Source organism: Hippoglossus stenolepis, chromosome 19 (genome assembly GCF_022539355.2).
Source record: "Hippoglossus stenolepis isolate QCI-W04-F060 chromosome 19, HSTE1.2, whole genome shotgun sequence".
NCBI lineage: Eukaryota > Metazoa > Chordata > Actinopteri > Pleuronectiformes > Pleuronectidae > Hippoglossus > Hippoglossus stenolepis.
The window spans coordinates 2,161,310-2,184,869 of record NC_061501.1 but is presented as its reverse complement, the minus strand read 5'-3'; the positions used below and the strand labels follow the sequence as shown (position 1 = coordinate 2,184,869).

The following is a 23,560-nucleotide window of genomic DNA, read 5'->3' as shown; positions in this document are numbered from 1 at the left end:
CCAGGAAGATGTAAATGTTGGTTACTCATTTACATTCATTGGCAATTTCTGTCTCTCCCACTCTCTCCTACTGTTCGCTCCTCCTCTGCCTCCAACACAAAAGCACAGGCAGAATGGAAAGAACAGTGATCTCTTAGCAGTGGTTATATAGGTACTATAACAACATTCATCTTTAACACTGTCTCTGTTGAAACACTCCAGGTATATTTACACTCCACAGTCAGAATTTGTCCCCTGTGGAATAGTTGGACGAGCGGTGAATCTGTGATGTAACACTGAGGCATGAACAGCTTCTGTCCAGCAGATGCCAGCAGAGCAACAGTCCTCCCACTCTCATCTATGCAGTAAAAGATTTCACTGACATGTCCTCCCACTACAAGTAGTCTCGAGCTTTGCTTGTTAACCCTTTTTTTTAAAAGTCCTATCTTTTACAGGCCTGAAGAGAAAAAACGACATTGCTCCTCAATACAATAAAAACAACATCAATACTAAAAATGATTATCTCATTGGCAAATGATCTGTGTGTGTTTTCTGTCTGAGGCCAAGTGAATAAATACATTCACAAGAGGTCGACACAATACCACATCATCTGTGGGAACTTTCAATTCTCATGACAATAAAAAGCTCAATAACAACCACAAACAAAAGGAAGAAAATGCTTTCACGGTGACAAGATCAACTACAAGACATCTTAAAAATATCCTAAATCATATGTTTGTTTTTAAACCCAAAGAGGTCATGACAAGCAAAATCTCAAAGATGTGTAATTCTTGATCTTTGTATAAAGCTTTTAGAGCTTCTTCTGCAACAACAGATCAGCTTCTTCACCTCTAGGTGGCAGTGAAGTCAAGAAAATGTGGCAATATTATGGTGCTGGTCATCAAAATGGTCAACCAACCAGAGGGTTGTATTCAACAGTATCTATCATCTATCTATCTATCTATCTACTATCTATCTATCTATCTATCTATCTATCTATCTATCTATCTATTCATCTATCTATCACCATGGCAGCACTTAACGCTGCTCTGAAGGAGCTGATGGTCAAAAGAAGAGGAGGCTGGTTTAGACAGACTCTTTACAGTCTGTCAATGGTGAGAAAGGAGAAAAGACTTGACCAGTCAGGTGAATACTGCAAGAGTCCGAGCTCAAAGGGATGAACATGAGGTTAAGAGCAAAAGAGAAGAAGATCAAATCCTTGAATGCTCATCCTCAAATGCAGCAGGTCGAGTCCCAGATGGTCCAAAAGGAATTGACGGAAAAGTGTGACCGGGTCAAGTAGAGGGAGCTCTCCTTTGAGAAGAAGGTAAACCACATCATCCTTGAAAAGCATAAAAGTAAATCAACAAAAGCCAGTGTCACAACTGAAAACTTGGCACTTGTAGATAGAAATCTGGAGCTCATGGCCAAGCTGACCATCCACACAGAGAACCTCCAGAGTGAGACTGACAGAAGTCAACGCTACATGGAGGAGAGTGTGAGCGGGCAGAGAAGGAAGCATGCTTTAAAAGACTGAAAGAGCAGGAGAGACCAAACACGAGATGTTTGAATACGTTATCTTAGACACTGGGAAATTCCCTTTTCTTCACTATTTTATTTTGGAGTGGTTATATTTTTTTCTCCGTTTTATGGACAAAACACAAAATTCTGTTGATAATTTACAAAATTATCGACAGATTAATTAGTGGCAGGTCTAGTATCCACAATGTGGATATTTTGAGGGGTGACCAAGATCATACTTGTTATTATACTTATATTTAACTTAAATTGCATAGTGTGTATAACTTCAGAAAAACAACAACATTAAAATAAGCAGTGACTTCTATTTTTAAAGTCTCAAAGTGATTAAAGTATATATTATTAGTCATGTTGGATGACACAAGTGTAGTTGGGCTTTTTGTTATGTTTGTGTTTCCCGTAAAGATCACACAGTTTGTGGTTTAAGTTTGAAATGAAGAATTTTCTTCATAGTATTTGAAGTCCAATTTGTGGAGCGAAACCCAACAGTTACACATTTTAACTCTCACATCTAGTTTTGCAAGATGATGTGAAAATCCAGCTCAGCTGCAACCACCTCTCATTGCCTAAACCAGGGGTATTCAACTAAAATGTAAAGAGGTCCAGTTAGAGAAAATTTCTTGAAGCAAAGGTCCGGAAGATCATAATGTCTAACTATTTAGTGTGATATATATTTAAGTAGCCTAGTAGTTGTATCAACATCTGCATGTACTAAATACCTGACTGTCAAATCAAATGAATTCAGTACGATTGAAAAACTTTGACAATATTTATTGTCACATAACATAGAACTGAACATATATGCATGATTGCAGATATGTATAATGTTCTCTCATTAACTAAATAAAAGTAGGGCTGCATTTCAAAATAAGAGAAAATAAATAAAATGTGAAAATTGTGCATGTTCAAATAAAGGGCTTAACTTCAGAAAAATAAAATAAAGGAGCAAAAGCTTGAATTTCCCTTTTTCTGTTTCACATCTTGACTCAAAAGTCTCAACCAATTTTACAGATAATAAATCTCAACACATCTTAACAATTGAACAGTTTTAGAATCACTTTCTTCCCCTCTTATATCCCACTCCCCCACTTTGTTCGTCTGTTTCTCTCCCTTTCTCCGTCTCACTCCTGTTTCTCTCCCTTTCTCCGTCTCACTCCTGTTTCTCAACTTTCTCCGTCTCACTCCTGTTTCTCCACTTTCTCTGTCTCACTCCTGTTTCTCAACTTTCTCCGTCTCACTCCTGTTTCTCCACTTTCTCCGTCTCACTCCTGTTTCTCAACTTTCTCCGTCTCACTCCTGTTTCTCCACTTTCTCCGTCTCACTCCTGTTTCTCCACTTTCTCCATCTCACTCCTGTTTCTCCACTTTCTCCAGCTCACTCCTCTGTTTCTCTCCTTTTCTCCGTCTCACTCCTCTGTTTCTCAACTTTCTCCGTCTCACTCCTCTGTTTCTCTCCCTTTCTCCAGCTCACTCCTCTGTTTCTCTCCCTTTCTGTCTCACTCCTGTTTCTCTCCCTTTCTCAGCTCACTCCTGTTTCTCAACTTTCTCCGTCTCACTCCTCTGTTTCTCTCCCTTTCTCCAGCTCACTCCTGTTTCTCTCCCTTTCTCTGTCTCACTCCTGTTTCTCTCCCTTCTCCAGCTCACTCCTCTGTTTCTCTCCCTTTCTCCGTCTCACTCCTGTTTCTCTCCCTTTCTCTAGCTCACTCCTCTGTTTCTCTCCCTTTCTTCGTCTCACTCCTCTGTTTCTCAACTTTCTCCGTCTCACTCCTCTGTTTCTCTCCCTTTCTCCAGCTCACTCCTGTTTCTCTCCCTTTCTCCGTCTCACTCCTGTTTCTCTCCCTTCTCCAGCTCACTCCTGTTTCTCTCCCTTTCTCCGTCTCACTCCTGTTTCTCTCCCTTTCTCTAGCTCACTCCTCTGTTTCTCTCCCTTTCTCCGGCTCACTCCTCTGTATCTCTCCCTTTCTCCGTCTCACTCCTCTGTTTCTCAACTTTCTCCGTCTCACTCCTCTCTCCTTCTCCGGCTCACTCCTCTGTATCTCTCCTTTTGTTTTCTCTACCTGTATCTCTATCTTTCTTTTTCTTTCTACCGTCTTTTCATGTGTAACTTGCCTCTAACTCTCTCATCTGTCTGCACTGTAGAGTCGCAATGTTTACCGCCTGGAATGCACAGACTTGATTGGCTGAGTGGTATCACGTGGGATGGGATAACTCGCATGCAATTGGTCTGTGCGTTTCCTCATCTGCTAAACCACTACCGTAAAGATTACAAAAGCTGCGCCGGTTACAAATAGAAGCGCCCTGTCAGGTTTTAAATCATAACCTTCTGTTTTGGCTGTAGGTCCGGGTCCGTACGGACGGCTTCTGGGTCTGGACCCGACCGCCTGTTAGTGACCTCTGGTCTATGGTATTGAGTAACAGAGGGCGTCCGGTGTGAACCCAGCGTAAGCTTCATGGTGATTAGACAGGGTCGATGGAGGCAACGCTGCAGGATGTCTGCACTCGAGCCTGGAGAAGACTACATGTGGATTTGTCTCTGAACGGGACAACAGACAGGAAAGTTCCGGGCTGCTGTTGTTACGACGAGGTCTATGGATCAAGCGGGCGGGGCCTGGATGGCGTTTTGCCTTTGGGCACCAGGTTTCAGACACTTGCTCTGGGCTAAGTTGGCAGATGGACGGTGACTGCTGTTGGCTGCTGCTGTTGAATCGTGGCGACTGGCAGAGCAGCTGGGTTTTGGGTGGTTTTGTGAGGATCTGGATGGACTGCAGAAAGATGTCGGCTGGTCGGGTTGACAAACCACAGAACTGAGCTCATGTTGGAGGTTGGACCTGAGGTCAGGCCCTGGCTCACCTGATCAAATGTGCGGCTGGTGACTTGGTCTTTCTGCAACATGAGAAACTGAAGCTCTGACGAATCATTGTCTGTAGTTTCATCTGTCACCACACGGGGCACAGCCAGTGATGCTGCGTGAAAACAGAACCAGAGAAGCTGTTGGTGAAGAAAATGTTGGAGCAAGTCTTTATATAAAGACGCTGGTTGTCTTTATATACAGACGCTGTTTGTCTTCATATACAGTCACTGATGGTCGTTATATACAGTCACTGATGGTCTTTATATACACTCACTGATCGTCTGTATGTACAGTCACTGATGGTCTTTATATACACTCACTGATGGTCTTTATATACAGTCACTGATGGTCTGTATATACAGTCATTGATGGTCTTCATATACAGTCACTGATTGTCTGTATATACAGTCACTGATGGTCTTTATATACAGTCACTGATTGTCTTTATAGAAAGTCACTGATCGTCTTTATATATAGTCACTGATTATCTGTATATACAGTCGCTAATCGTCTGTATATACAGTCGCTGATGGTCTTTATATACAGTCACTGATGGTCTGTATATACAGTCACTGGTGGTCTTTATATGCACTCACTGATGGTCTTTATATACACTCACTGATGGTCTGTATATACACTCACTGATGGTCTGTATATACAGTCTATATAATCAGTGGTAACCAGATTTATTCCATAAGGCGACTCCAGTAACCAGCAGTATAAATAAAATGGCTCCTCCAGCAGCGAAGCAGGAAGTTAAACTACAGGACGTCAAGCAGGCGACTGAAATCACAAGAAGAAGCCATTTCTTTATGAATATGGAAACAGCTTTACCTGGTGTGAGGATGTTCTTGTCCTTGTACATGTGGAGCTGCAGCAGCTGAACTCTGCCGGTGACACTGAGGTGACAAAAAGAAACATCACAGCTCTGATCATTGGAAATGTCCTTTTTCTAATGTTGTCATTGTTATTAAATGATTGACATGGTTTTCCTGTGAAAAGTAAAAAACAATAACCTGACTAGAATCACCACCCTGAAGTTTCAGTCTTCATCCTTTTTACCAGACTTATTAAATATGCGGCTGTTTTATTCAAAGGAATTTAATAAAAGCTGCTGCTGATGAGAACCAATCAGGAAGAGAACGTGCGAGAACAAGGTGGAAATACTCGCCACGTCTTGTATTATAAAAATCACTGTGTGACACATATTTAAATCAATGTAAAAGCTCGGTTCTTGTTGGTCTTTAACTAAATGTAAACCTGCTGGTTGCAGTTTGGAGAGTCGCTCTTCGTCTCACGGTGAAAAATCCTCCGGCATTATCATCTCTTCTTGGTTCTTCAGCAAGGATCTGGTTTCCCTGATGGTCCAGAAAGATGATTTCGGGCTCCAGCAGCCAGTAGCTCACCTCACACTGCAGAGTCGCTCCTCCAGCTCCATTCAAAACCTCCGAGTGTTTGGGCTTAGAGACTGAAAACAGGAATAAAACAGGACGTTACCACATCTGTGACTGGAAACAAGAGTCAGTAACTAACTGACCTCACCCAAAAACCACTGTATGAGCCAAACCTGTAACACACTGTACTGGTGACCTGGAGAGTGAAGCCCGACCAGGAGGAATCTATCATAGATCCACACCCTCACATCGTAAATCTACTTTACTCTATTGTTTACTTTTTGAAAATTGACCGGAGCAGATGGTGACACCTTCAGATGTGGAACACCGTTTAGTTCAGACGCCACATGTCGTTATAAATCTGACAGAGGGACACGATTCAGAATCTGGACTGTTCAGGTCGTATCAGATCCGACTGTAGCCTGAAGGAATCCACAGGTTCTGAATCAGGCCTGAGAGGATCGGGAAGATTCAGACTTGCATTAATGTGGTCGGATCAGGGTCAAGTCTGAATGGACCAGGTTCTGGCTGAATCAAGTGGGTCGGGATCAAGCCCCATTAAATGTGACTGGGTGGTTCTCGTGTTAATGTGCTGGAATGGACTTGTCTGCATTGGCCTCAGGCCTGAAGGTTCAGACTTTGACTCGGGCCCAAACAGATCAGACTGAATTTCCCTCAGACCAGCATTAAAGTGGCCAGGGCTGGAGTCGAGCTGGATTGGATCGGGTCCCGAATCAACTGGAACTAGGAACAAAGTTCTAACAGCTGGATGCAAAGGAACTTTCTCACTAGATATATATATATATATATATATATATATATATATATATGAAAAGACCTGGTTTGAACTCATTGCAACAGTCTACACAGTTCAGTAAAGATCTCTTTGAAGCAACACTATGTAACTGTGCCCCTGCAGCCACATGTGATGATTAACTCTTTTTGACATGTTCACACTCAAACATCAGACTCACTTTAATCATGCTGCTGCTTTAAGGTAAAGAAAATTGCATAATGTTGCTTTAACAACAGATGAGAAACAACTCTCCCTGGTCTCAAGCCCCTTTTCCACTGGTTAGACTGGTTTTTAAAACCCACCAACATAATAACAACAGCAGCAAAACAATGTCGTCATGTGGGTAAAAGTTAATTTGCAGCAGACAATAAGTACTTGACTGATTTATTGGTTGATAAGAATTGGCAGATATCAGCCGTTCACTGACGTGTTGCATCAGTGTTTATTTGCTGATCCACACAGAAGAAAAACATTTATTTTAAAGAATAAGCAAAACATATTCATTCATGTTCTATATATTTGGCTGCGTTTGTGTTTTATTTTCATTTATAGCTATTTATGATAAAGTTTCTGGTTAAACGCCCCAATTACATTTCTTTTTCATCAGGGTTTGATGAGATTATTGCAAAAGATAATATATATATATATAAACTTGCAGGTGGGAGAAAAGTATTCCCACTGAGACAAAGGTTTAAATGTACAACAGAAGAGTTTCCTGCCACAATAAAACACAAACCTTCTTGTCTTCACTTGAAAGCCAGAGTCATTGGTCAGAACAGAGACGTCATGTGGAGGAAAAATCCAGCAGCTGCAGAGCTTCACTGTGCAAAGACCAGCTGACAACTGCAGACATGAGTAACTGGCTGATGAGACACTGGTGGGACCAAAATAAAACAAGCTCCCACACAGACAGGAAGTCAGACTGAGGACACTTAAGGTGAGGGATTTCAAAATAAAACAGAACATATCTACAGAGACCAGGTGGGATTTCACAGTTTAATAAAGATAAAAGAAAGAACACATTCAATTATGTATTTGAATTATTATCTGTTACAGTTCATCACATTTCAAAACAAAAAGCTAAACTGTCTGCAGACGAGTGTATTCATCAAACAGAGAATTACGAGCCATGGAAATAATCACACATAACCACAGACTGTATATGGAACATAACACACAGCCAGACGATGTCCTTTCTGACATCGTCCTCTATTGAGTCATTGGTGAATAATAACAAAGACATATATATACGTACGAATGGAAAACATCACAGGTTGCATTCAAACTTTTGTTGCATGACTGCGGCAAAAATATACAGAATAAGCTTTTTTTAGGGGCCAATGCCGATACCGATATCAAGGAGCAAAAAACTATCACTTATATATAAAATTGGCAATAAAGCTTAAGTAAAACAATATTTTTTAAAGAAATAAAGATAAATTGAAAGAAAACACAAATACGACAGAATATATAGAACTTGAATTAAGATAAAAAAATGTTCAATGTAAAATATAATCATAATGCACATTGTTTATCCTGTAAAATAAACCTTTTCATATCGGCGCATATCTTAAAAGGCCCATATCAGCCAATTGAAATATTGAACGTAAACACTAAAGCAAATATCACAGCATTTCTTTTTTCATTTATACTGAAATTCAATCCAGATCATGTCGTTCTTTCCAAGGAGCTGTTACAAAACTGGTGAGTCTAATATGTGAAGGTGTTTAAGGATGAATGTTGATTTTCATGTTCTTGTTTTCTCGAGGATGCACCATTCATAGTGGTCCTGAAACAAAGTGACAATAACTGCAAATTTCAGAAATATACATTTGATACTTCAACTCTACAACATGATCAAGGCTGTTCATAGTTTTCATAGACACCAATTGAACTGCATACTTATCGTACAAGAACTATTTAATAATGATATGATTGCGTTTCAGTTGAGGTTTATTTCAAATGCACATGAGCCAGTAGCTTCACAGCCAGTTGTTAATATTTGTACCTGAAGCTGAATGTGGATTTTCATTAACGTAGTCAGAGCCCTCCTCTGGATCACCTTGAGTTCCTGTAAAGATCAGACAGAAAACGACTTGAGAAGGTTGAGAACCACTGTTTTATTAATTTAGTTGATTTCGTTGCCACTCTAATATCTCTATTACAACCAGCATCACCAGCTTCAGGTGCTCCACATGTGTTCCAATGCAAATGAACATCGTTGTTGTTCAAAAATTATATGGGCGCAGTAAAACCGATCCCTGGTTCAGTTTGATCTGGGTCTGACTACATTCTGGTGCATTGGTCTGGAGCCTGGTCTGAGGCACCTTTCCACCTGTAACTCTGCTTCAGACTAAACTGAAAAGTCCAAATGTCTGTCTTTGGGACCATGTGACTAAAATGAGATGTTGGAAAACCATGCGTGTGTATTGATGTCATGACATCATGACATCATGTTGGACATTTCTGTATTCATTTGCCCGACCACCTGAAATCAGAAGGTTTTTCATTTAGGACTTCTCTGCAGGAGGCACATTTTATACAGTACCTTCCTCCGTGTCTCCTCTGATTGATTCATAGATGCAGTTGTCACCTACGAGTCAATAAAAAACCAAATCAACATGAAATGTAATTGGAAACTTTGTGACTAGCTTCTTCTGAAAAGCAACAACTTAGAAATAGCTGTGAAGGCATTCAGTACGAGAAGAAAGGCTGACCGTGGAGCAGAGACGAGGACACTTGCAGTTGGTTTTCATGATGGTGGACAGTTGGGTCTGAGCTCTGATTGGTTCTCAGAGACTGGCTGAGCCTGAAACAGTCAAACAATCAGAAGTGAATGAAAAAGAAAAAGTAAAGTATTGCTGTTTTGTTGAAGATGAAACAAGAGAGAGTTGAACCAACCTGTCACAACACAGATCTGTGAAAAAGACAATAATGATCACGTTACATGATTTTATTTTTCGACCTCTGCTCCATTATTCTTAATATACAGAATAAGCTTTTTTTAGGGGCCAATGCCGATACCGATATCAAGAAGTAAAAAACTATCACTTATATATAAAATTGGCAATAATGCTTAAGTAAAACAATATTTTTTAAAGAAATAAAGATAAATTGAAAGAAAACACAAATACAACAGAATATATAGAACTTGAATTCAGACAAAAAAATGTTCAATGTAAAATATAATCATAATGCACATTGTTTATTCTGTAAAATAAACCTTTTCATATCTGCGCATATCTTAAAAGGCCCATATCAGCCAATTGAAATATTGAACATAAACACAAAAGCCAATATCACAGCATTTCCTTTTTCATTTATACTGAAATTCAATCCAGATCATGTCGTTCTTTCCAAGGAGCTGTTACAAAACTGGTGAGTCTAATATGTGAAGGTGTTTAAGGATGAATGTTGATTTTCATGTTCTTGTTTTCTTGAGGATGCACCATTCATAGTGGTCCTGAAACAAAGTGACAATAACTGCAAATTTCTAAAATACACATTTGATACTTCAACCCTACAACATGATCAAGGCTGTTCATAGTTTTACACAAAGGATTTGAAATTTGAGACACCAATTGAACTGCATACTTATCGTACAAGAACTATTTAATAATGATATGATGGAGTTTCAGTTGAGGTTTATTTCAAATGCACATGAGCCAGTAGCTTAACAGCCAGTTGTTAATATTTGTACCTGAAGCTGAATGTGGATTTTCATTAACGTAGTCAGAGCCCTCCTCTGGATCACCTTGAGTTCCTGTAAAGATCAGACAGAAAACGACTTGAGAAGGTTGAGAACCACTGTTTTATTCATTTAGTTGATTTCGTTGCCACTCTAATATCTCTATTACAACCAGCATCACCAGCTTCAGGTGCTCCACATGTGTTCCAATGCAAATGAACGTCGTTGTTGTTCAAACATTATATGGGCGCAGTAAAACCGATCCCTGGTTCAGTTTGATCTGGGTCTGACTACATTCTGGTGCATTGGTCTGGAGCCTGGTCTGAGGCACCTTTCCACCTGTAACTCTGCTTCAGACTAAACTGAAAAGTCCAAATGTCTGTCTTTGGGACCATGTGACTAAAATGAGATGTTGGAAAACCATGCGTGTGTGTTGATGTCATGACATCGTGTTGGACATTTCTGTATTCATCTGCCCGTCCACCTGAAATCAGAAGGTTTTTCATTTAGGACTTCTCTGCAGGAGGCGCATTTTATACAGTACCTTCCTCCCTGTCTCCTCTGATTGATTCATAGATGCAGTTGTCACCTACGAGTCAATAAAAAACCAAATCAACATGAAATGTAATTGGAAACTTTGTGACTAGGTTCTTCTGAAAAGCAACAACTTAGAAATAGCTGTGAAGGCATTCAGTACGAGAAGGAAGGCTGACCGTGGAGAAGAGACGAATACACTTGCAGTTGGTTTTCGTCGTGGTGGACAGTTAGGTCTGAGCTCTGATTGGTTCTCAGAGACTGGCTGAGCCTGAAACAGTCAAACAATCAGAAGTGAATGAAAAAGAAAAAGTAAAGTATTGCTGTTTTGTTGAAGATGAAACAAGAGAGAGTTGAACCAACCTGTCACAACACAGATCTGTAAAAAAGACAATAATGATCACGTTACATGATTTTATTTTTCAACCTCTGCTCCATGACTATCGTGACAATAGTTTGGAATAAGTTTGATTGAAATGAAATGAACAAGAGCAGCTCTCACTCTTTGAATTCCTGTACCAACACAACAGTAGCAGCGAGAGTAAGAGAATCAGTGTGATGCCACCAACCAGCCCAATGAGCAGCGGCACAGGAGACGTAGAGGGAGGTGCTGCAGGATTAACGGGATCAGACGAGGAGCAGTGAGGAGCAAAGGCAGATCCATGACGTGGAAAAATAACAAACCAAAACTTCAGCAGACATTTTGACATGAAAAATTTTTTTTATTTGAATACGTGCAAAAAAGGTTTGTAGTTGTAGAAATACTTTGTATATGTGTAAAAAAAAGTTTCCAGTGTGAAAATATGTGAAAAAGTTTTATAAGTATATTGACCATGTGGACCTGGTGTTTAGAAGCCGTCTCAGTGAAAATACTGCATGAGTAGAAAAGTTTTTAATCTACTTCTCAACCTGGAGACTCCTTTTGTACCTTATATTGATCACACTCACATTTTACTGACATCCAACTCTCCGGTGAGAAGTATCCTGAATATCCACACTTGTAGAAACCTTCATCTGACTTTGACACAGCTGAGATTTCCAGTTTCCCTGTGACATCACTTCGGAGGAGTTCACCATTTTTGTAGAAAGAGAAGCTGAAATTGAGGTGTGTTCTTCCAAACCATGAGCAGCCGAGAGTAACGGACTGTCCCCCAGTCACAGGATGGACAGGGCTCTCCAGGATAACACGATCTGAATCTTTAAACAGTTAAAAAAACATCAACAATGTGAACAACCTGATAATTCAGCTCGTATATAAACAGCATAAGTCTAAATATTAGATGTTAAAGGGGAGCCAAAGTCAATCAATGCAGTTTTTGTCAAATTCTGCTCCTCACGTCCATGAGCTGTACGTTGTGTGTGCGCTGGAAAAACATTTGGTTTAAATACACAGCCCTGGCTTCAAGAGCAGGACATCTGAGCTCAAGCAGGGTAGAGTTGAGTGTGAGTGCAGGGTTTTGAGTGAGAGCATCACAAAATATGAATGTGACATCAAGAAGTCCTGCTCTCCAACCAAAATAGTTTGGAATAAGTTTGATTTAAATGAAATGAACAAGAGCAGCTCTCACTCTTTGAATTCCTGCACCAACACAACAGTAGCAGCGAGAGGAAGAGAATCAGTGTGATGCCACCAACCAGCCCAATGAGCAGCGGCACAGGGGACGTAGAGGGAGGTGCTGCAGGATTAACGGGATCAGACGAGGAGCAGTGAGGAGCAAAGGCAGATCCATGACGTGGAAAAATATAGAACCAAAACTTCAGCAGACATTTTGACGTGAAAAAAAATAACTTTGTGAATAAGTTTTGTACTTAAGAAATATTTTAATATGTGCAAAAAAGGTTTGTAGTTGTAGAAATACTTTGTATATGTGTAAAAAAAAAGTTTCCAGGTGTAAAAATATGTGGAAAAGTTTTATAAGTGTATTGTCCAAGTGGACCTGGTGTTTAGAAGCCGTCTCAGTGAAAATACTGCATGAGTAGAGAAGATTTTGAATCTACTTCTCAACCTGGAGACTCCTTTTCTACCTCATATTGATCACACTCACATTTTACTGACATCCAACTCTCCGGTGAGAAGTATCCTGAATATCCACACTTGTAGAAACCTTCATCTGACTTTGACACAGCTGAGATTTCCAGTTTCCCTGTGACATCACTTTGGAGGAGTTCACCATTTTTGTAGAAAGAGAAGCTGGAATTGAGGTGTGTTCTTCCAAACCATGAGCAGCCGAGAGTAACACACTGTCCCCCAGTCACAGGATGGACAGGGCTCTCCAGGATAACACGATCTGAATCTGTAAACAGTTAAAAAACCATCAACAATGTGAACAACCTGATAATTCAGCTCGTATATAAACAGCATAAGTCTAAATATTAGATGTTAAAGGGGAGCCAGAGTCATTCAATGCTCTTTTTGTCAAATTCTGCTCCTCACGTCCATGAGCTGTACGTTGTGTGTGCGCAGGAAAAACATCTGGTTTAAATACACAGCCCTGGCTTCAAGAGCAGGACATCTGAGCTCAAGCAGGGTAGAGTTGAGTGTGGGTGCAGGGTTTTGAGTGAGAGCATCACAAAATCTGAATGTAACATCAAGAAGTCCTGCTCTCAAACCAAAATAGTTTGGAATAAGTTTGATTTAAATGAAATGAACAAGAGCAGCTCTCACTCTTTGAATTCCTGCACCAACACAACAGTAGCAGCGAGAGGAAGAGAATCAGTGTGATGCCACCAACCAGCCCAATGAGCAGCGGCACAGGGGACGTAGAGGGAGGTGCTGCAGGATTAACGGGATCAGACGAGGAGCAGTGAGGAGCAAAGGCAGATCCATGACGTGGAAAAATATAGAACCAAAACTTCAGCAGACATTTTGACGTGAAATAAGTTTGTGAATAAGTTTTGTATTTGAAGAAATATTTTAATATGTGCAAAAAAGGTTTGTAGTTGTGGAAATACTTTGTATATGTGTAAAAAAAAGTTTCCAGCTGTAAAAATATGTGGAAAAGTTTTATAAGTGTATGGTCCAAGTGGACCTGGTGTTTAGAAGCCGTCTCAGTGAAAATACTGCATGAGTAGAGAAGATTTTTATCTACTTCTCAACCTGGAGACTCCTTTTCTACCTCATATTGATCACACTCACATTTTACTGACATCCAACTCTCCTCTGAGAAGTCTCCTGAATATCCACACTTGTAGAAACCTTCATCTGACTTTGACACAGCTGAGATTTCCAGTTTCCCTCTGACATCACTTCGGAGGAGTTCACCATTTTTGTAGAAAGAGAAGCTGGAATAGAGGTTTCTTCTGAACGATGAGCAGTTGAGAGTAACGGACTGTCCCCCAGTCACAGGATGGACAGGGCTCTCCAGGATAACACGACGTGAATCTGTAAACAGTTAAAAAACCATCAACAATGTGAACAACCTGATAATTCAGCTCGTATATAAACAGCATAAGTCTAAATATTAGATGTTAAAGGGGAGCCAGAGTCATTCAATGCTCTTTTTGTCAAATTCTGCTCCTCACGTCCATGAGCTGTATATTGTGTGTGCGCAGGAAAAACATCTGGTTTAAATACACAGCCCTGGCTTCAAGAGCAGGACATCTGAGCTCAAGCAGGGTAGAGTTGAGTGTGAGTGCAGGGTTTTGAGTGACAGCATCACAAAATCTGAATGTGACATCAATAAGTCCTGCTCTCCAACCAAAAGACCACCCTCTTGAGTAAAGAGAGGGAAACAGCCTCCAGATCGCGCTGGGGGCTGTGGCGTCCACACAGTTACGTGATGTCTGCTTGTTTAACGGCAGACGGACACACTCTCGCAGCTGATTCTGGTCGTTGAACGTGTGGTTTGTGTAAATAAAGAGGGTGAATTTCATCCAGAGATCATGTTTGATGTGATGCACCTTGGTAAATGTGGGGGGTGCAGCTCCTGAAGGAGCAGTGAAGGGAGGCAATGTTCCCCAATTTCAGTTACTCTACCTTTAAATCACATTATGGGATGTTGGAAACATGCACAGTGTGAATAGATTCAATGAAAAACTACAACCTGAAGTGATGTTGACTGCGTTGCTGAGCTCTGATCCAGATTCACACCAGAAAACTCCATGAGGAAGACTTTCCATGGACCATGTGGACCTTGAGGTTGTCTCCTGAGAGCTGTACTTTAACAATCCTACTTCGTCTCTAGAAAACCTCCACAATCTCTGTTTATCAGAGTTTCCCTCGCAGGTCAGACGGATCTTGTCACCAAAGTAGTGCTGCACTCTGTCCGGACTCACTGTGAGAGACACTGACGAATAGGAATCTGAAAAACGTGACATGAAGTGTGAAACAGCAACTAATGGTTTAAATTGGTTGAGCATTAAAAACGTGAAGCCATCAGCAGAGACTCCATCTCAGTCACAGTCTTGTTTTTGGGAATAAGGTCATAATATTACGAGAATACATTTGTAATGTTTCCAGATTAAAGGTGTCATTTTAGGCTTTGCGTCATTTTACAGGGGAAACGTCAGAACGACATCATTTGTTGACATCACAGTGACATCATGATGATGTCGGTCTGAGCATATGATCATAAATAATATCAACTTCAGGTCAGTCCTATAGGATGCACACAAAAAATAATTTCATGTGACATTCGATTTTGGGGAATGATTTCCTGATCAATATAAGCTTTAGATTGTCTCTCTAACCCTGTATTTGTCTTGACCTTTGACCTATCACCTCTAAAAGTTAATCACCTGGAGGTACCAGCCAAAGTAATGTTCCTGAAGTAACTGACCGACTGAAGCGATAACATCTGCTTCAAGAGAAAGAAACAAACTCACCTCCAGACCAGACCCACTTTGGTTTACTGTACTCAGTGTAAAACACGGGGTCTCCTCTTCCAGCTCGACATGCATAACCTGCTGACTTCGTCTGGCCTTGGATGACGGAGGAGTTTTGTTCAGTCCCTCCGTTGCTTCCTGGGAGCAGCTCATAACGGTACTCGTCAGGAATGTGCATAGATCTCTTACGTCTGTGCATAAATCCAATAGCTCCCGGATATCTAAATTTCAACATAGAGTGAGATCCCCTATATCGAGATTTCACTCTATGTTGAACATCTGGGGACTTGATACGGCCGGGGACTTGATACGAACTACTCAGGTCAACTCTGTACCAGTAGAACCTCCATCCTGCAGTCGGATGTTGAACCCCACAGATGAGAGTCACTGAGGCTCCAGGAGTCAGCCATGACGGAGACACAGTGAAGACAGGTTGTGGTGCAGCCGCTGAAACGGAACATCGTCAGAACAAAAACACGTCTTCATGTTTGTCTAGAGATGTTCATTTTGGAAGCAATGCAATTTTTGGATGCTACACATTCAGCCATCGACATGACTTTCCCCCCAAAAGTGAAGCCAAACTATAACAATCGTCCCCTGGTGGCTGCCTGCAGTATATGTCAACCATGGTTTCTTTCATTTTAGTTTGTTCACGTGTTCATAATTCTGATCAGTTTGGTTTTAATAAGTTATTTGATGCTATAAAAACAGTGAAACGTCATGATTGACAGCTGACTCTGACTCGCGATTGGTCGAGCACATGTATGGGCGGGACCTCGATACCCCCGCTCCACACCTCCATCATGATTTCACAGACTCTGGCTCTAAATGACGTGAAAAGTGCAAGATGGCTGGTACCCGGGATATTTTGGCTTCTCTTTTGTACATGTGCATTGAACACATATAAACTTTGTAATATTTAAACTTAAACACTTATATTTTTAATACTAAATATGACTTGACTCACCGTTAGACAACGTGAGGGGAACACTCCATCCTGTTGAATTATGCCGTGCACCTTTCAGTCGGCCCTGACACCAGTAACTGCCGCTCAAATGTGACCCCAGACTAATCCTGAATTCATTTGTGTTGGGAGGTGTATGTGAGCTGGTTGCTGTCCATTCATACTCCCACTCAGAGTCTCCTCCCTGGATCTCACACCTAAGTGTGACGGTTTCTCCGCTGTATCTGTTCGGCCAGTTGGATTGAAGAGTCACAGCAGCTCTGTTGTGGACTATTCATATTCACCAGTAAAGATAGAATAACAGCTTGTATCAGCATCAACCTTTACGTAATCTCAACAAACAGACATGAACGCAAAATGGATTTTTTCCGCACTCACCAATTTCATGAATACTGACTGAGTTACTGTACTCTGTGTAGTAAACTGGATCTCCTCTTCCTCCTCTGCACCAGTACAGTCCTTCACGTGAGGCACTAGCACTTTGTCCATTTGACTTGAAATCCTCATCCGTCAGGGACTCCGAGGTTCTCTCACCTCTGTACCAATAATAATTCCAGCCAGGTGATGATGGGCCCACGGAGCAGGTCAGGAGCACACTGCCCCCTACTGGAAAGGCTCTGTGGTCAGCACTCAGGACAGCCGCTGGTCTTTCTGTTAATGTTAAAAACACTTTGGCATTTAGTCCATTTTATGTAAGTTGAATGAAATGAGTAGAACATGTATCTCCTTCAGTCTTCTGCAGTCGTAAAAACTAAAACAGCAGTAAAAGCAAAAGTACAAAAATGCTTTGGCCCAGATTATACCACCTGTTTGCCATATCAGAGCCCCAAGTTAGCCACAGCAGTACCGTACATTAACCAAAGGTGCCAAACGTGGCCCAGATTCGTTTGGATCTATTTGGGCCATATTCACCACATGGACCACTTTAGGTTCACATCCAGATTACACTTTGCCTAGAGCACCGCATGTTTACCATAAAAGACCCACGTTTGTTTTGGGATAGTTGGGCCACATTAGCTCTTTAACAAGTGGACGAGTTTAGGCTCGGATCCATTCTGTCCACAGGAAAGCTAGAGGAGCTGCATCACTGCCTGAAGTGGCCCACATCCATCTGGTCTAAAGGTGCTGAGCATAGACCGTATATAAAGATGGACGACATCACAGCTCCACTAAAGTGAGTTTGCCCCCTGGTGGCTGGCTGCAGTATAGGTCAAATTATCTCAGGAAGAAAGGAAGTTATTGTACCTCTGATGTACATTATGTTCAAGTTTTGGGTTGAATTGAATTAGTTTTTGACATTATAAAAACAGGGTGAAACATCATGACTGACAGCTGAGGCTGACTCACGATTGGTCGTGTATTGGCAGGACCTTGGTCCCAGATCATTTGTATCCAGGATATTTTGGCTTGGATTCTGAACAGCAATTGTTTCCTCGCAGATGAGAATAACATCTAAACATCAGTGAACGTCATCTTACTCGCCAATAGGCTGATCGCAACAACAAGATAAATATCGATGTTCAGCTTTTGAATCGGTGCATCCCTCGTTACTTTTTTGTTGTATTCTATTTTTTATCAGCGCATATGAACATAAATTGAAGGAGACATTTCCCAGTTTCTCAAAACTCAGTCTTTCTCACCAGAAACTGTTAATGTGACGTCATCGCTCCACTCGGTTGTGGAATTCAAGTTCTTCTTGTCTTTAGCCAAACACCTGTAGCTTCCACTGTCGGACGAGGACGCACTGACAATCCTGTATTCATTGTGTGTTGGAACCGTATTTGAGTTGGGTTTGGTCCATTCATACTCCCACTCAGTCAGTACATCTGCAGGGACCTCACACCGGACAGTGATCATCTCACCGCTGAATATCAGAGACCAGTCAGGTTGCAGGGCCACAGACGCCTTGTGGGAAACTGATCACAAATAGAAACAGAGAACAGAAGAAAGTAGAATGGCACTCAGTACAGCTCATATCTCCACCAAACTTTACAGATACCAGTCCTCTCATCTTTTCATCAGAGAAAATAATAAAAAAAGAATCACACAATCTTAAAGCAAAACACTATGCAACTTTTTAACCTTAAAACAGCAGCTTCCAAGTTAATGTAATGATTCTCTGCCTTAATATGGAGAAAGTTTCCTCCTTCACTCCCTGAACGTCTGTTCTCTGTAACTCTGGTGAGTGGGTTCCATCTCCTGTGAGAAGAACTGACTGAGAGTCACAGCATCAACTGTCACAATCAGCTCCAGATGAAGAGTGAAGGTGAACTGTGGATCAGTTAAAAACACTCAGAAGTTATTAAAAAATAGCACGTGTGGCTGCAGAGGGCGCTGTTGCTCAGTTAAAGTTACATAGTGTTAAAGAAAGTCTGGATGTTTGGATTCCATCTAAATTTCATTGGTTCTGTCCCAAGTTTCGTGGAAATCCATCCAGTAGTTTTTGCGTAATCCTGCTGACAAACAAATAAAGAAAGAAACGTACAGGGACAAAATATAACCTCCATAGCGGAGGTAACTAGTCTTTGGATTTCTAAACTGACTCTTACCGCTGTTCTCTATTGTGACTAGGTTGCTGTCCTCTGTGAAGAAAGTTGTGTCTCCTCTCCTTCCTCTGCAGTTGTAGATGCCTTCCTCTGAGATGCTGATTTCATCATCTGTTTCATTATATCTTAAGATCTGAGCTGCAGAGGAGGCTGAGGTTCTTCTGAACCAGTCGTATCTCCACTCAGCCGCGTTATCCACAGAGCAGATCAGTGCTATGCTTCCCTTTCCTGTTATGGTTGTGTTATCGGCAGTCAGCCTGGGCCTGGGTTTATTTGCTTTCAAAGTGCATGAGACAAAATGAAAGACAATTAAATGGGGAAAAAAGATTAAAGCGTATGAAGCAGAATTTCACTCAGTAGAGGGCAAAGTTCTGATAGTAAAATATATAAGACAAAAAAGGTCTAATAATGAATCTCAAAATGTAATAGGTTCATTGATCCCCACATAGCTAAATGCTTTTGGCCCAGATGTGGCCCACACTGTCACACTGTCATCCAGCCCACACACCTCATGGAATGATGGCACTTGGGCAGTCCACTGCTGTTTGCCAGAGCTGGGCCACAGATAAGCCGTAGCAATACCGTTTGTCAACCAAAAGGGCCAAAGGTGGCCCCGATTGTTATGTGCTGTTTGAGCCATGTTCACCATTCATGGACCACTTGAGGTCCACATCCAGATCACACTTTGCCTTGAGCACCTGATGTGTGCCAAAAAAGACCCAGGTTTGTTTTAAGGTATTTGGGCCACATTTGCTGTTTTACATGTGGACCAGTTTAGGTCCACACCCAGATGCTATCTGGGGATTGGGCGGAAATTGGTTTAGTAGTTTTTACGTAATCCTGCCAAGAAAAACAAATAGAAAGAGGTGAAAACGTAACGTCCTCGGTGGAGGTATTGAAAGATGATTGGACTTACGTGTTACTCTCAGCTGGAAGGCGTCACTCCACTCTGTTGAGGAATACAAGTCCGCTCTGGCCTTACACCAGTACTCTCCACTGTGGAAAACAGAGGCAGTGCCCAGCCTGTATTCACTGTGTGTGGGAGCTGTGTTTGTACCAGTGACTGGTTGGTGGGAGCTTGTTGTCCTCCATTCATATTCCCACTGGGTGTCTCCTCCTCCCTGGATCTCACACCTGACAGAGATCATCTCACCGCTGAATATCTGAGTCCAGTTGTGTTGCAGCATGACAAAGCTTCTGTTGGACACTGAACATTCAAACACAAATATAAAACCAACAGAGAGAACTGGTTAATATTGCTGCTGATTGGTTCTGTTTTCATCGTAGCCAGTCACGAAAGCATGCTACTCACAGGTTTTGTCGATGTGATGCACGTGACTCTTCTCTGAGAAGAAATCTGAGTTAGTCCTTCTTCCCCTGCACCAGTAGATGCCTCCGTGTGAGATGCTGATAGAGTTTTGCACATGATTTGTTGGGATGGCGGTTTCATCATCGTCTGGGGAACATGTGAACCAGTCGTAGCTCCAACCCGCAGACTCCTCAACAGAACAGGTCAGAGTCAGAGTGCCGGCCACTGGTATGGACGTCCTGGATGCTCTCACTGTGGCTCTGGGTTTGTGTGCTGCTTGGTAAAGAATATTTACATCATTAATTAGGAATCCTTCCTTATTACTTTATGAAACTCATTTTATGTAGTGAAGCATCTATTAAATTAGGCAAAAATTATATCTTCATCATTAATTAGGACAAAATTCATTATTAATCTTTAAATCTGTAGTAGTATACATTTATTAAAAAACATTTAAAAAATATATATTTTCAATGTTGATTAGGAATCAATCCATCATTATTTTATAATTAAGTACTTTATATGTGGTTATATCGTATGCAATAATACTTCCATTAGAAATCAATCATGATCAAATTAAATAATTCCGTACATGTAGTATAAATCCATGGCAAAAATGTATATTTTCATCATATATAATTGAGTATACACAGTCTGCATCAGTTGTTCTCTGCTCCTCCAATGTTTTTATAATGTCTATGTCAAACAAAAACCTAAACTTAAGTGAGTGAATGATATGATTGACTTTCTGTCCGTGTGAAAGGTCGACGTAAGGAACTGAGATCAGGTATTTCAGCTTTGACCGTGGAGACTGAACGACGCATTTATTTAGAAGAAGAAACGTGGATTTGTCCAGCTGTCGACACGACGTGGAAAATAAGCTTCATGTTTCTACTGTCCCATTTATTGTGAACTGCTTTACTTGTATTTCTCTTTATCCTGTATCTCAACATGTCTGTGGGTGAACTTCCGAGCGGTGGCAATGATTCTGGATATCTCACCTGATACAGAAAGAGTGGCCCTATTGCTCCATTTGTTCTCTTCTGAGCTGTTATGGTGAGCAATGCACTGATAATCCCCGTTCCTGTCTGGCGTTAGCTCTGGAATCCTGAGGACGTTAGTTGAAGGGATGGAGACGAGTGGTTTGTCGTTCCACTTGAATTCATAATACCACTCACTGACATTTGCTTCTCTCATGTGACACGTGAAATTAACGTGCTCCCCAGAATATAGAGTGGTTGAGTTGGGTTCAAAGGTCAGCTCAGCATCTACCCCCCCGCACAAACAGAACATAGTTAGAGGAAATACCAACCAGAGTTTTGTTCTATAAGTTTGCAGTTCATTCATATACTCACTAATCTTAGTAACAACATACACGAAGAAAAATGGGATGTAATATACATATTAATAAAGATAGATAGCAATAAAGAAAAGAGTTGACTCACATTCAGTGTGTCCACAGGAGAGGAGTGTATTCAGCACTGAAAGAAACATTGGTATCTCATCAGACATTATTAAACCTGGTAAATAATCAATCACAGTACAGACTCTAGTAATAAGTCTGTTAGTAAGTACTGTTATATTGTAAAAGCGAGTATGAGCAGTAGTATTAAAACTACCCATCAAAGAAATTGTACAAAAGTATGAAATGGCTTGAGAATCAATAACTCAATGAATAAAAGAAGTTAAAATATCAGTAATCTACGTCTTTAATCTTTGATCCATTTATTTGAATTCACGTGGATCAGATGATTGTTTCTCTGATAATCATCGGGACAATTTTCACAGCCTGTAACTTTAAAGTCTATAATTCCCATTAGAACATCACAATGTTTGATTTGTTTCTAAATCAACTTTTCTTATATCAAATTATCTTTTGGCAAATAAATCAATGAATCAGGTATAAAATTGGTCTTTTTTCATGTGTCGGGCATCAAATAATAAATTTAAAGAAAATATAATTTCCACTTTCTAATGGTTCTCCAACAATCACAATTTAGTCTCAAATAAAAGTTATTTAAGTGCATGTAACAGAATACATGCGGCTGGTTACCTCTGCAAATAGATAATGACATTTCAGTTTCAGTGGCCGTTGCTGTGGTTGGACAAACATCTAATAAACACTTTGCATTCATAGAATAAAAGTTACTGATGTACTCACAGAATAACGACAGCACACCGGGCAAAGAGTGCCCCATGGTCCCATCCAGCAGCGCCACTCAAACACACTTCAAGACAGGTAGAGAATCAGTGGAACACATCTCTTATCAATATGAGAGAGGGAGGTATTCGTGCACTTCTGTTTTCTGAGTCAGTTTCCTTCTTCACAGGAACCTCCCACCCCAACACTAAGGTTGCTTGTACTTTAATACGTTTCTGTTGCTGTCGAGCCACCGTGATAGAAATCACCACACGTCCCTGCACGAGACAGAACTGTCGTCCTTATAGTTACTGAACATTTTGAATTATATGATATCTGAAATAATGGGTTAGCAATTGTTAACATGTATTTCCCCTCTACTATGTACTTTACGGTAAAAGGAAGTGCACCTTTTGACCCCTTGCCTTTGACCGCGGGTCGCGCTTGGGTGTGTTAGTTGTTCCTGGGCGGAAAATGTAATGGCAGTGTCCATGTGTTGCAGTTGAAGAGTGGAAACAAATAAACGGTAAAAGGAAATAAACGTCGTGTTTATTACGTCTAACATTGGTAGCAGAGGATGGTTGCTAATTACAAAGTTCCGCCGAAGTTTGACGAAGCTAGGCCATACGAGTGTTGGAAAAATGAAGTCAATATCTGGAGACGTGTTACAGAGCTCGACAATAAGAAACAAGCCCTCGCTGTCGCTCTGGAGCTTGAAGGGAGAGCCAGGGAAACAGCCATGGAAATACCAGCAGATGATTTGGACAGTGATGACGGTATGGTGACATTGTTAGCGAAGCTGGATGAGGTGTTCTTAAAAGAGGAAAAAGACCGTGCATATGAAGCCTACTCTTACTTTGATGGCATCTCAAAGGAAAGTGCTGTGTCCATGAGGACTACATTATTGACTTTGAACAGAGATACAACCGGATGAAAAAGTACAACATGACACTTCCTGATGCCGTGTTAGCTTTCAAGTTGCTAGACACGGCTTGTC

At 41.0% G+C, this 23,560-nt stretch overlaps 1 protein-coding gene across 1 annotated transcript; it reads right to left on the bottom strand.

Moving 5' to 3' along the window:
* Positions 1 to 7,540: 7,540 nt before the first annotated feature.
* LOC118098901 (basement membrane-specific heparan sulfate proteoglycan core protein) lies at positions 7,541 to 22,700 on the bottom strand. The gene is made up of 24 exons (XM_047337923.1): positions 22,585 to 22,700; positions 21,869 to 21,904; positions 21,425 to 21,691; positions 20,427 to 20,696; positions 20,031 to 20,321; positions 19,118 to 19,390; positions 18,209 to 18,484; positions 16,947 to 17,219; positions 16,572 to 16,838; positions 15,605 to 16,057; positions 14,824 to 15,081; positions 13,917 to 14,162; positions 12,826 to 13,074; positions 11,729 to 11,977; positions 11,283 to 11,390; positions 11,144 to 11,159; positions 10,960 to 11,051; positions 10,791 to 10,835; positions 10,259 to 10,321; positions 9,460 to 9,475; positions 9,276 to 9,367; positions 9,107 to 9,151; positions 8,567 to 8,629; positions 7,541 to 8,347 (listed from the first exon to the last, which is right to left on the bottom strand). The coding sequence occupies exons 1-24, from the start codon at positions 22,619 to 22,621 to the stop codon at positions 8,337 to 8,339; spliced, it is 3,996 nt and encodes a 1,331-aa protein (XP_047193879.1). The 5' UTR covers positions 22,622 to 22,700; the 3' UTR covers positions 7,541 to 8,336.
* Positions 22,701 to 23,560: the final 860 nt, after the last annotated feature.